Below are 13,380 nucleotides of genomic sequence, written 5' to 3'. Positions count from 1 at the left end.
CAGAAACCAGCAGCTTCCCCTCAAAATGAAATGTCAGTTTGCTCTCCCAATTTCCCCTACTTTGCAAGTTTTTTGCGTACGCGAACGCAAAAACTTGTAAGTTTTGGTTAAACATGAACAATTAACAGCTACGCGAACGAACCTATTATTTGGCAATTTATCTAATTTTTCGCTAGAGAACTATAAAATCAACTTGACTGTCTGTATAAATATATGTGCATACATATGTACATACATGTATAGGTAGGAATAGTACATACAACACGTATCACATTTAGGGCCGTTTTCTCATCCAACCTTTAGTTTACCGGCCACTTTATCGTCTCGATATACGAGTTTTCGTTTTCTCATCAGCGCATTAATTTCTCGAATCGATAAACTGTTGCTCACCCGATGCAACCTTTAAAATTTGTACCCAACTTTAAATTTTGGTTTGGTTTTGGTTCATGAGTCAGATATATTAGATATTTCAACCAAGGTTTTGGTTTTTGCTAGCAGTTGCTCTTGCTCTATATTTGCTTATGTTGCATTGCCAACCTTTGAAATTTTATGACGAATGTAGTGAAGTTTCACTCTCGGAAATGTAGTGAAGTTTCACTCTACGGAATAACAAATTTATTTTTACAGGTAAGATAAGACAACGAAAACACTTTAAAGTGAGGAACAATTTATCTGCCCTGTTAGTAACGGCAACTTTACTGCTTACATTAGAAAACGGCCCTTAGCGTGCCTGCCGGTAAAAAAGTTATTACAGCTATAACTTATAAATTTGGGGTGGCAGCAGTGAGGAAATGATGCATCGCGTGATTTCGCTTTTTGTGTAGCAAATGTCAAGTGAGGTTAAGTCGAATTGTTAATGTTTATGACAATCTATTTATAGCCACAAGAAAATAATAAAATGCTTATAATAGTTTTATGATGGTTACACTGCAAGTCACGAAATTCATAATAAAAGTATTTTGTTGCTTTGGCCTGCGAGTCGAAACTCAATTCAAGCAAAGGAATTAGCGATTTTATTGTGTAACAAGTTATAAATGTAAGCTTTAAACCTCAAAGGTATGTTCTAATTGTTATATATTCAGCTCTATCTTTTCCCAGTATCTCTCCTCTGTTACCCGAAAAACCGCAATAGCTTTGAGGCACCTAATTAGCCGTTCCTTGCTTAATTGTTATTGGCACGCTGCGTTGACAAGCGATAATTATTAGCTGGCATCTTCATAGAAATACATAAACTTGTATGTAAATACATCTCAGCTTGATGATACATTGTTCGCTGCTTTCAATCAACTCTGTTACCTACACAATGACATACAGATAAGTTTGTGGCTTGAATGTAGTATGTACATATGTAAGTGCCAAAGGCATTGCGGTCAACTGCTGCTGCTGCAGCTAACAGGACTTTGCTATATTGCGATCCATTGCAAAACACGACTGGCAAACCGAAAACCGCAAGTGCACTTAATTAAAATGAGAACTCAGCTTAGCATGCTGCTCAGGTAAGGGTAAAAGGAGTTTACTTGTTGTAAATATACGGGAGTTGTTCAAATAAATATGGGTATTCATGGAAACGCGTAAATGCCTCGTAACCGTGGAAACCTCGTAAATAATTTGATTTTCCATACAATCCCAATGTTGATGAAACCGAAAGCCGCTGAAGTATTCGTTGTCTATGGATTTCGGTCTACCTCAAGAGCCATTTTGCAGCTTTCGACATTCAGGTCATCATGATCCGGCAATCCAAAGCTAAAGCATTCACGTGCTAGAGATGATAGTTACATATGTATGTGTTCTTTCCCTACTGTGAAAAACCAAACCAGTCAGTAAAAATACCAGTCCTTTAACCAGTATGTGCTGAAGCGATGGCCTACAATTTCGACGATTTCGAAGAACTTGAGAATTCAGCGACATCTGCCTTTGAATTGCCAAAGCCTGAGATCGCAGGTTCGAGTCCGTTTGGAGATGGTTAAGATTTTGAAAGGTAAATTAATATAAGTCAATATAATTATATCAATTTAAATATAAACTTGAAAATCCAATTTCATTGCAGAAAAAACACACTTATGGCAAGAAATACTTGTACCATAAAAAATTTCAATAAAAACCCCAAATAAAAAAATTTTACAAATTTTCCTTGTGCCAGGACTTGAACTTCGGACCTCAGGAATACCACCCCAGTGCTTTGCTCTGTTTGCCATTGGGCCGCGAGAAAAAATCAGTACTTATGCTTTTCACGGGGGATGAATTTGCAGACAATTGACATCTCGCAGGACATAGCCATGTCAAAAATACCAGTCGCTAACATTGAAAAAGGATAGAACCTGAACTAGTTGGGCAGAAACGCAAGCTGGTAGCATTTTAGTTCACAATTATTAGCTTTGCCTGCAGGGTCATTAAAGCTGGGCATCTGTGGGTTCTACAGAATTCATTTTAATCGATGCTCAACCTTTCGAAGTGGCATCGAACTAATCAATGGAACCACCTGGAATGTGTTTATCTCAACCCAACGCCTTGTACCCCCATTTTAAAATATTGGGGAAAAAAATTTTACTGCATTTAGTTCCACTTGGTAGTGATCTATAGTCCTCGATTGAGACCAATGTGTAACGCTCCCTTGCTTATTCGCAGCTGTATGCTCTTTGAGACCATAGCCGAAGCGGGGCAATGGAGAACCGATATTATAATTGGATCGGATGCAAATTCGAGGCGCTCTTGCTAGGGTAGCTAGATATCAACGCGAGAGGTGAGTCACTTTTCGAATATATTCTGGTATATAAGTATTTGTAATAGAGAAAACGAACCAACGTATATCACTGCGGCTAAGCAAGAAGTCCTTGATCTTACCCTTGCGTTCTTAAAGTATCCTTTTAAAAATTTTAGGAGAACAAATTGGGCCCCCTGTAGAAACTACCACCAGAATCCCCGGAGAAATTAAGCAGCGAAAGCTCGATTGATGATTTGGTGGAGAAATTCACATTAGCCTGTAAGCGTGCCATCGAAAGCTCATGCTCATGGTGGACGATGGAAATCTCGGAACTCAAGGCGTCTTTTCAACAAAGCCAGGAATAGTGCACAACACTCCGACTGGGAACTCTACAAGGTCGGACTGCCTATCTCTAAGTCCGAGATAAGAAAGGCCAAGAGTGAGCCATGGGGAAACTTATACGAAAACGTAGAAGTGTGGCATGAATAGTCTCGATTTAGGCGAATGTTCTGTAGTAGTCCCGTAGATTTAAAATACTTTAGAGATGAAGAGGGAAACTGAGCGATGAGCGGAAAGGAATCGCTTAAGCACTATCACAGTCGAATAGGACAATGCCTCTGATCAGCGTAATTTAAGCAGTGGCACCTCGCAGGGAGGCGTCCTTTCACCATTTTTCTGGAAAAATTTCTTTGGGACTCTGTACGATCTTATGCAGGGATAACTAAACATGATCATTAATTGGTCTGCTAGTTGTTACGGAGCTCGCACGATTCACCAGGAGGTGTAAAGTGCCTCTTGCCCAGATTCCCTCAATGGGGGGTGTTTCACTTGTTCTCTCTGACAGGGGCAAGCTCTTGCGCGTGTTCTTGGATGGGACGTTATCATGTAAGCCAAATATTGAGGAGTGAGTAAAAAAGGCATCGATGGCTGTTTACTGCTGGAAAATGCGAGGGAAATGATATGGGATCTTTCTGCTTAAGTGATATACTGGCTATATGAAATCATTATCAAGCCAATTCTGTTTGACATTGTGGACATAGTAGTGGCGGTTCGTTCAGCCATTAGGCTCAAAAGGTCTGGGTTCTCTTTCAACCCAGCGTACGGGCATTCGACAATTCAAGAAAGCTTCAATTTATTACCGGGAGAAATGGACCGGAGTGTCTCGAGGCTGACCCCAAAAGGATCCGTCTCCACCCACATGCCTCCAAGGGATGACTGAGAGAATGTTAGTCTCTGGAGTAGAGGTGCAATAAACATCTTCACGGACGGATCGAAGCTGCATGGGAGGGCATAGGACAATCTGCGGCCTACTCCTGAACAGATGGGCTCACTGTTGGCTCAGCGAACGCTGGGCAAAAATTTCGACATGCAAAGTTGCGAAATCCTTCTTAACGGTTGTTGGTCGCATGCGGTGAATGGAGCTTCTGCAGCTGTACAAACGATAAACCAAGTCAGCATTTATTATTATTTACAGGCAAGAGGTTTAAAATTATATCCGTTTTCTCAAGTAGATTTTAAAACTTATCCGTCCTTTAAACGAAAAATTTTGTTCTGAAAAATGTACTTGAAGGCCAGATAATTTTGGAATCCTACTTTTGAAAACGGCACATGTGTACATATTTATTTTTAAAGATTTATTGGCAATTCTACGAAAAAAAATAAAGATAATATGGAGAACTTTTAACCGACTACAAAATGAAAAAATAGACACTGTCTCCATGTTTTCTATTTTCTATAATTATGGGAGGTGGCAGCAAGAAAAATTCCAAAAATTCGGTCAGTTATAAATTTTAACCCTTTTTCGCTTTTCAAATGTCTTTAGGGACCAAATTTTTAAATTTTTTCGCCCATAAAAAAGTTTAACCTGAAAATGCAAACCGCTTTAGGCTTTTTTGCTCTATGAAGTGTTTCAACCTGAACTAGAATAATCACGCCATCGGGCTACGACCCGAAACTTGTTGGACTGTGAAATTGACGTTCAACTGTTTAGTGGTACAAGTCCGACCAACTAACTTAAATAAATAGAGCATAAACTAATGTACAGAGAAAATACATAGCCGATTAAGGCGCCTTCATAAATGTGTCACTTCACTTCCCTTTAGTTACGATTTTTAAGTTACTGATTTCCTTTAATGCGTTTAAAAAACCTAGCTACTTACGTCTCAATTGAGTTTTGGTCTTTTTTTTACTTGAACAGTTTTGGAGAAAATAAAGTAAGTATTTCATTAACTTTCCTTCGAAACTGACTATTCTTGATTATTCCTCTCTCTTATTTTTTACAGCTATAAAAATTCTTCGTGACGACACTTAAAAAACTACAGAAGCAATGTTTCACAACGGATACAATCAACATCCCCATATTCTGCTTTGTATGACATCGTTTTACTGCAAACACTCCACACATAATAATAATAGTAATAATAATTTTTCCATGTCAGTTTTATTACCTGCTACAGCGGGCTGGAAGTGGGAGATGGGGTGATGTACATACGTCAAAAAAACAGTGGCAGTGGAAATCATTTCAACAACACAACAGTGGGTGGGCACAGATTGTTTCACCCACAGCAGGTGAGTTGCTGATAACTCGGAAAAAGCTGAAATATTAGATATACTTACTTACATAAATACATATACATACATTAGCGTGGGCCGAAAATCCACTTTTTTAGAATTTTGATTGGTAATAGCAAAAATATGGGCATAATGTGCTTTAAAAAAATCTGTGTAAAATTTGGAATTTTTTGGTCAATATCCTGGGCTCGCCCAAGTCCATTAAAGTTCAATATGCTCAAAAAATACAAATTTATAAATAAATTAATTAACACATTTTTTACTAAAATTGCATTAATCTTCTAAAGTGCAAGTCCTACATAATTTGGTACATTCACCTTTTTTGTAGAGAATCGAAGTTAGCTAAGAACAAGTAAGAAAGTCTAAGTTCGGGCGGAGCCGAACATTAAATACCCGGCGCAAGTATTAAATATATATTTTTTCACCCTTCCGAAACCTTCCGCTAGATGGTAAGCCGGGGTGTATCAATTTTGAGTAAATTAGCGTCCTTCAATTTCGAAATATTGAAGTTTCAAGCATTTCTTAAATTTACCGTTATATGAGAATCGGCCGTTATTTTAGTACGATTTCAATAATTTTCAACGTTTTGCTTACACGTGGCAAGTACAATAACCATACCGGCAGAGTGGTATACCCTGGATCCTCTGCTGTGATGCAAATGCCCATAGCACTGTCTGGGGGAGCACCGACACCAACAAAAGGGGTGAGTACCTCCTTGAGTTTATAAGTAGTTATAATATAAGTATTATAAACCATGGCAATGAACCAACGTTCAGGAACGCTATTAGAGGGGAAGTCTTAGATCTTACTCTAAGTAGTCAGAACATGGCAGCTTCTGTCACAAACTGGCGCGTCTCAGGGGAGGTATCAATGTCGGACCATATGCACATAGAATTCGACATTGGCCACTTTCCTGAGCATGAACTAGTTTTTAGAAATCCCAGAAAAACGAACTGGGAATTCTTTCGCTTTATCATGGAAGAAGGTGGAAACAGCCATGGTGGTCAAATTACGACTGCGCACGAGCTTGAAACTGAAGCTGAACAGCTTCATTCAGACATTGGAATAGCTTTCAATAGTAGCTGTCCCCAAGGAAAGGTAAAATCCAAACGTGATGTGCCTTGGTGGAGCAAGAAGCTGGAGCAAATGAGATGCCAAGCCAGAAAACTATTCAATAGAGCAAAGAATACGGGTGATTGGAATCCGTACAAACTTGCACTAACTTCTTACAACAAAGAATTGCGGAAATCCAAAAGAGCTAGCTGGCGAAACCACTGCGAGGAAATAAAGAGCCTCCCAGAGGCAGTACGCCTCCAAAAAGCTCTAAATAGGGAACACAAAAATACGAGCGGCACTCTAAAGAAACCAGATGGTAGTTATACTCAGCATCCGGGAGAGACTTGCAGACTTCTGCTAGACACTCACTTCTCGGGCTGCAAAGCGGGCTATTATCTACCGGAATTGGGTGTCCCAGCACGCACTTCTGGTAGAGAGCAAAGCCTTGCAACTAAACTTACCACGGTAGAAAGAGTGCAATGGGCGATATCTACCTTCAGCCCATACAAATCACCAGGACCAGATGGGGTCTATCCTTGTCAACTCCAACAAGGTAGTAACTACATAGCCCCAGTCCTCTCCAGACTATACAGAGCGTCGCTCCTACTGGGTCACATTCCCAGTAGATGGACTGAGGCTAAGGTGGTATTTTTACCGAAGGCAGGTAAACCGGAGCAAATGCCTTCATCCTACAGACCAATTAGCCTCAGCTCCTTTCTCCTAAAAGGCATGGAGAAAATCTTGGATCAACATATCAGAGAAGTCAACCTAGCGGAACGACCACTGAATAAGAACCAATTTGCCTATCAACCAGGCAAGTCCACTGAGACTGCCATTCACAGCCTTACATCGAAAATCGAAAAGGCTCTGGAGTCTAAGAACATAGCCCTTTGTGCCTTCATTGACATTTCAGGGGCTTTTGACAACACGTCATACAGGGCAATAAGAGATGCCCTGATATGCAAGGGAGTGAGCCCCATCATAATAAATTGGGTGCTTTCTATGCTAAAAACAAGGAAGATCAGGATGGAGCTGGGAGGCACGAAAGAATCGATTACAGCCACAAGAGGTTGCCCTCAAGGGGGTGTACTCTCTCCTCTTCTGTGGACTATGGTTATAGACGAACTCCTGTTCCTACTGAACGACCATGGCTTTGAAACACAAGGATATGCAGACGATCTGGTAATTTGTGTAACAGGGCTGCATGACGAAACGATCTCCAACCGCATGCAACAAGCCCTGCGCATTACGCAAAGATGGTGTGACACCAAAGGATTATCCATTAATCCTACTAAATCTATTCTGGTTCCGTTTACCCGGAGGAAAAAGTTATCCATGACAGAATGACTCTGTGCGGCACTAGAATAGGGCTCTCAAATGAAGCAAAATACCTGGGGGTGTGGCTAGATAAGACACTCACCTGGAATGTACATTTGGATGCAACCGTAAACAAGGCAATGAGAGCCTTCTTCGCATGCAAGCGACTTTACGGGAAGACATGGGGACTCTCCCCCAAAATGACTTACTGGTCATTCAACACAGTTGTGAAGCCGATAGTCACCTCTGCATCCTTGGCATGGTGGACAAAAGCGACACAAAGAACTGCTAGCGCAAAACTAAGCAAACTACACCGAATGGTGTGCATTGGTATAACAGGGGCTATGCGGACCTGTCCTGCTGATGCACTTAGTGCTCTTGTAGGCATACCGCCCTTCCCAATTCTAATAGAGAGGGAGGCCAGTCTCTCGGCACTGAGAATCCTAAACACTTCCGAGTTAAAAACCGGAAACATGACAGGTCATATGAAGGTCCTTATGAAATTCACAAACGACCCCATAATGCATATGAGGGACTCAGTAGCTCCGATACTAGTAATTTCTAGGAATTTCAAGGTATCTATTGCGGACCGAGCATCCTGGAGCACAGGAAACCCCTACACCAAACCCGGAGCTGAAGTTTGGTACACTGACGGATCAAAACTTGAAGATGGAAAAACTGGAGCTGGTATATTGGGGCCGAATTTTAAAAGATCGATACCAATGGGCAGCTACCCCACCATTTTTCAAGCAGAGATTCATGCGATCGATATCTGTGGCAGAGAATGCCTCAGAAGAGGCACATCCTCTAAAAACATCTGCATTATGTCGGACAGTCAGGCTGCCTTGCTAGCACTGAGGTCCCACATAATAACATCCAAACTAGTGTACGACTGCCTCAACACCCTAAACGGTCTTGGAAGCAAGAACGCAGTATTACTGGGCTGGGTGCCGGGGCACGAGGGCCATGACGGCAATGAACAGGCGGACCGCCTAGCAAAACACGGAGCTACCACACTATTCTATGGCCCGGAACCCTTCTGCGGGCTCACCAAAGCCCACTTAAGGGAGGTCATAAACAAGTGGGTCGACAAAAAATTCGAAAGGCACTGGAATGAATGTCCGGGGCAAAGACAAGCTAAGCGGTTCATCTGTCCATCACGAGAAGCTTCAAAAAAGCTCATAAATCTAGCAGGGAGGACCTTCGAACTCTCACTGGGTGCTACACGGGACATTGTTCCCTGCGTTATCACCTCAGTAAAATGAATCTTTCAGACACGAGCGTCTGTCGCTTCTGTGAGATGGACGAAGAAACGCCAGAACACATCCTTTGTGAATGTGTTGCTCTCGCTAGACGCAGACTCGCTCACCTAGGCGGTACAACACTTAATCCATTCGAAATATGGAACAAAAAGCCCACCGAAGTGCTAGCTTATATTAAAAGCCTTCATATATAGGGTAAAAGGCCACGCACAATAGACCACCTTAGAGGTCGCAGTGCTCAAGGCTCATAATAATAATAATAAGTTCGGGCGGAGCCGAACATTAAATACGCGGCGCAAGTATTAAATATATATTTTTTCACCCTTCCGAAACCTTCCGCTAGATGGTAAGCCGGGGTGTATCAATTTTGAGTAATTAGCGTCCTTCAATTTCGAAATATTGAAGTTTCAAGCATTTCTTAAATTTACCGTTATATGAGAATCGGCCGTTATTTTAGTACGATTTCAATAATTTGGCAAGTACAATAACCATACCGAGTTTGGTACAAATTGGTAGAACGGTTACCGATATACTTATATGTGACCATAAGTAGGCGGTGCCACGCCCATTTTCCAAAATTTTACCATAAACGTATTTCTTGGTAAAGAATTTTACAAGCATCAATTTTGAATAAATTAGCTTCAATATTTAATGATTTATCGAAGATTTTATATTTCTCTAAATTACCGTTATATGGGATGTGGGCGTGATTATTGTCCGATTTTAAAAAGTTTCGGCGATTTTTTATGCTCTACCAAGGCCAACAACTGTGCCAAGTTTGGAAGGAATTGGTGCAGCGGTTACCAAGATATACACATGTAACCATAAGTGGGCGTGGCTACACCCATTTTCCAAAAATTTATAATATTCTTCTTTTTCGTCTAAAACTTATTATAAATATCAATTTTGAGTGAATAATCTCCAGTAGTTACTAAAATATCGCAGTTTTGGTATTTCTGGAAATTACCGTTATATGGGAAGTGGGCGTGGTTAAAGTCCGATTTCGCCCGATTTCCGATTTCAATACCAACCTACCTTGGATTAAGGGAAACCTACATACGAAATTTCGTTGAGATATCTCAATTTTTGCTCGAGTTATCGTGTACACGGACGGACGGAGAGACGGACAGACGGACGGACAGACAGAAATGGCTTAATCGATTTCTTTTTTCATCCTGATCATTTATGTATACATTTGTCTATATCTATCTCGATTCGTTTTGGCTGTTACAAACAACCGTTATGTGAACAAAATTAATATACCCTTGTGCACAAGTGCGCTCGGGTATAAAAATTTTTTTTTTAGTACTTAAACTTTAATGGACTTGGGCGAGCATAGGATATTGACCAAAAATTTTAACACTTCACAAAGATATTTTTAAAGCATATTTTTGCTATTACCAATCAAAATTCTAAAAAAGCGAATTTCGGTCCACGCCAATACACATATGTACTTGCATAATAAATACATACATACATATTCACGTACATATGTATGTAGGTATGCACATTCGTATTACTAAACTAGAGAAAGGTGAATTTGTATTCCCGACATTCGTGAGTAGTGGGGTGCGAATGAATGTATGACTGTCACAAAAAAGTGGATTCAAATGACTGCAATTCAACATGGTGTCAGTTTTAACAAAAACCATGACGGAACATATACAACAACTTATCAGCAGAGTCGTGTAATAGGTCTGAATGTGGTAGTTTTTCTTGCTTTTAGGTATGTATGTATGTATGCAGTATTGGCTCGTAGTGTTTTTATAATGTATTGTTATTTTTTTCTTTTGTTCTTGTTTTTACTGCCTGTATTTACATATGTCTCATTCACTTGCCTATTGTGGGCGTGCTACTGTTTGTCGATTATGCCACAATGTAGAAGTGCAACTGAAAACAATTTGAGGTAAAAAGTTTGATTGGAGTGATTGGCGGAATGGTTAATATTAAAAAAGAGATGCATCTAAATAAATCTGAATAAAAAAATAATATTTGTATAGGTTAAGATTTGTTAGGCAGTCTAGTAGTATATACATCTTATATATAATAGGCAAACATGATATCTTTACACCCCTTTTACAGTTAAAATATATGTAGTTCTAAATTATAAAAAATTATACATCATTAGAAAGGTATTTAGATGCTGATGTGAAGCGAAAAAATCAATTCAAAATTGACACTTATACAAATGCTACACAAGTACATGAGGAGGAAATTCCTCCTAAATGTTGATAAGCTTTAATATTGACACTGAATTAAAAAAACGCGCTAAGAAGCAGCTCAGGAATATGATTTATGTAGGTTTAGAACCACACAAGGAAGAAGGAAAGGTTGAGTATGTAGAAGAAGAAAGGGATAAAGACAAAGACTAAAATATATAGATGAAGGAAAGAACGAAAATAAATATCACGATAAAGGTAAATGAAACAAGTAAGAAAGTCTAAGTTCGGGCGGAGCCGAACATTAAATACCCGGCGCAAGTATTAAATATATGTTTTCCACCTTTCCGAAAGCTACCGCTACATGATAAGCCGGGGTGTATAAATACTAAGTAAATTAGCGTCCTCCAATTTCGAAATATTGAAATTTCAAGCATTTCTAAAATTTACCGTTATATGAAAAGCGGCCGAAATTTTAGTCCGATTTCAACAATTTTCAACGGTTTGCTTTTATGTGGCCATAACCATACCGAGTTTGGTACAAATTGCTAGAACGGTTAGCGAGATACATATATGTGATCATAAGTGGGCGGTGCCACGCCCATTTTCCAAAATTTTATCATAAACATAAACGTCTTGGTAAAGAATTGTTGCAACCATCAATTTCGAATAAATTAGCTTTAATATTTAATGATTTATCGAGGATTTCGTATTTCTCTTAACTACCGTTATATGGGATGTGGGCGTGGTTATTGTCCGATTTTAAAAATTTTCGGCCGTTTGGTATGCTGTGCCAGGGCCAACAACTGTGCCAAGTTTGGAAGAAATCGGTGCAGCGGTTACCAAGATATATAATGTAACCTTAAGTGGGCATGGCTACGCCCATTTTCCAAAAAATTTTAATATTCTTATTTTTCGTCTAACAATGATTGTAAATATCAATTTTGAGTGAATTATCTTCAGTAGTTACTAAAATATCGCAGTTTTCGTATTTCTGAAAATTACCGTTATATGGGAGGGAGGCGTGGTTATTGTCCGATTTCACCCATTCACCAATACCGCCCGTCCTATGCCTAAAAGAAGTGCACGTACCAAGTTTCGTTAAGATATCTCAATTTTTACTCGAGTTATCGTGTGCACTGACGGACGGACGGACGGACAGACAGTCACCGCTTAATCGATTTCTCTTTTCATTCTGATCATTTATGTATACATTTGTCTATATCTATCTCGATTCGTTTTGGCTGTTACAAACAACCGTTACGTGAACAAAGTTATAATACCCTTGTTCACAAGTGCGCTCGGGTATAAAAATAAATATAAAAGTGAAAATATCAATAAAAAAAGATAAACATAAGGATAGAAATAAGGATAAAAAACGAAAGAGGTAAAGACAGATATATAGAAAGTTATAGAGATAAAGACGGAAATAGAAAAAAACTGAAGAATGAGATATGCTATGATATGTTATTTTGTATTATGTTTTGGCGTGTTAAGTCTATGTTATATTGTTCACGCTTTTTACCTCAACTCACCACAGCTCACTTCAAATCACATTAGCTGCCCTAAACTCACCACAGTTCAATTTAAAAAACCTCAAATCCTCCCAGCTCACCTAAATTTACCTTAACTCACCTCATTTCAGCCCAACTCATCCCAACGTACCTGGCAACCAGGGTAAAGCAAGCTCGTTATGTTTACCAGCTTTTAATTTAGTCGAGACTTGCATTTCCGAACTAGTCTGGAAGTAGGTATAAGGCGGGTCAATGCCTTAATTGCAGCTTGGCTGTCACTGCAGACACGTAAACTCCTTCCCCTCCACCTATTTTCCACCGCGTAGTCCATGGCGCTAAGGATTGCAAATACCTCAGACCGAAGGATATTCCCCAAGAGAAAAGTGTAGCTTATCCCAATTAACTGCGAAAACGACCCCAGATCCTGATCCTGAGCAGTGTTGCCAGAACTTTTTGGACGAACCGGCTAAATTGGCAAATAAAACCGGCTAAAAACGGCTAAAATGTTTCAACTAAATTTCGCGTGTTTTATTTAAGTAAATCACGAGTAAAAAGACTATTTCTTGGAGAGAAGTTACAAATTCGAGCCGGAAAAAAATTTGCCAGCAAGAATTTGCAATTAGGAAAAACATATGATTGTGGCACATGGTGGGATTTTTTGTCGACGATAATTTGAATAAACAAGTTCGTTAAATTTAAAAATTTACAAACTGGAGCAATTTTAAAATGAAAAATGTAAGTTAATACTTGTTTACATAATTAATTTAGTTAATTCCAATGATTTGAAAGGTACTCGGCAA

At 39.5% G+C, this 13,380-nt stretch overlaps 1 protein-coding gene across 1 annotated transcript; it reads left to right on the top strand.

Moving 5' to 3' along the window:
• Positions 1-7,845: 7,845 nt before the first annotated feature.
• Positions 7,846-8,910, top strand: LOC118741906. Its single transcript, XM_036473879.1, has one exon. The coding sequence runs from the start codon at positions 7,846-7,848 to the stop codon at positions 8,908-8,910; it is 1,065 nt and encodes a 354-aa protein (XP_036329772.1).
• Positions 8,911-13,380: the final 4,470 nt, after the last annotated feature.

This window comes from Rhagoletis pomonella, unplaced genomic scaffold, assembly GCF_013731165.1.
Source record: "Rhagoletis pomonella isolate Grant_MI unplaced genomic scaffold, Rhpom_1.0 Rhpom_scaffold_00006, whole genome shotgun sequence".
Taxonomy (NCBI): Eukaryota; Metazoa; Arthropoda; class Insecta; order Diptera; family Tephritidae; genus Rhagoletis; species Rhagoletis pomonella.
The sequence above is the reverse complement of the archived record's forward strand: the minus strand, read 5'-3'. Positions and strand labels throughout refer to the sequence as shown.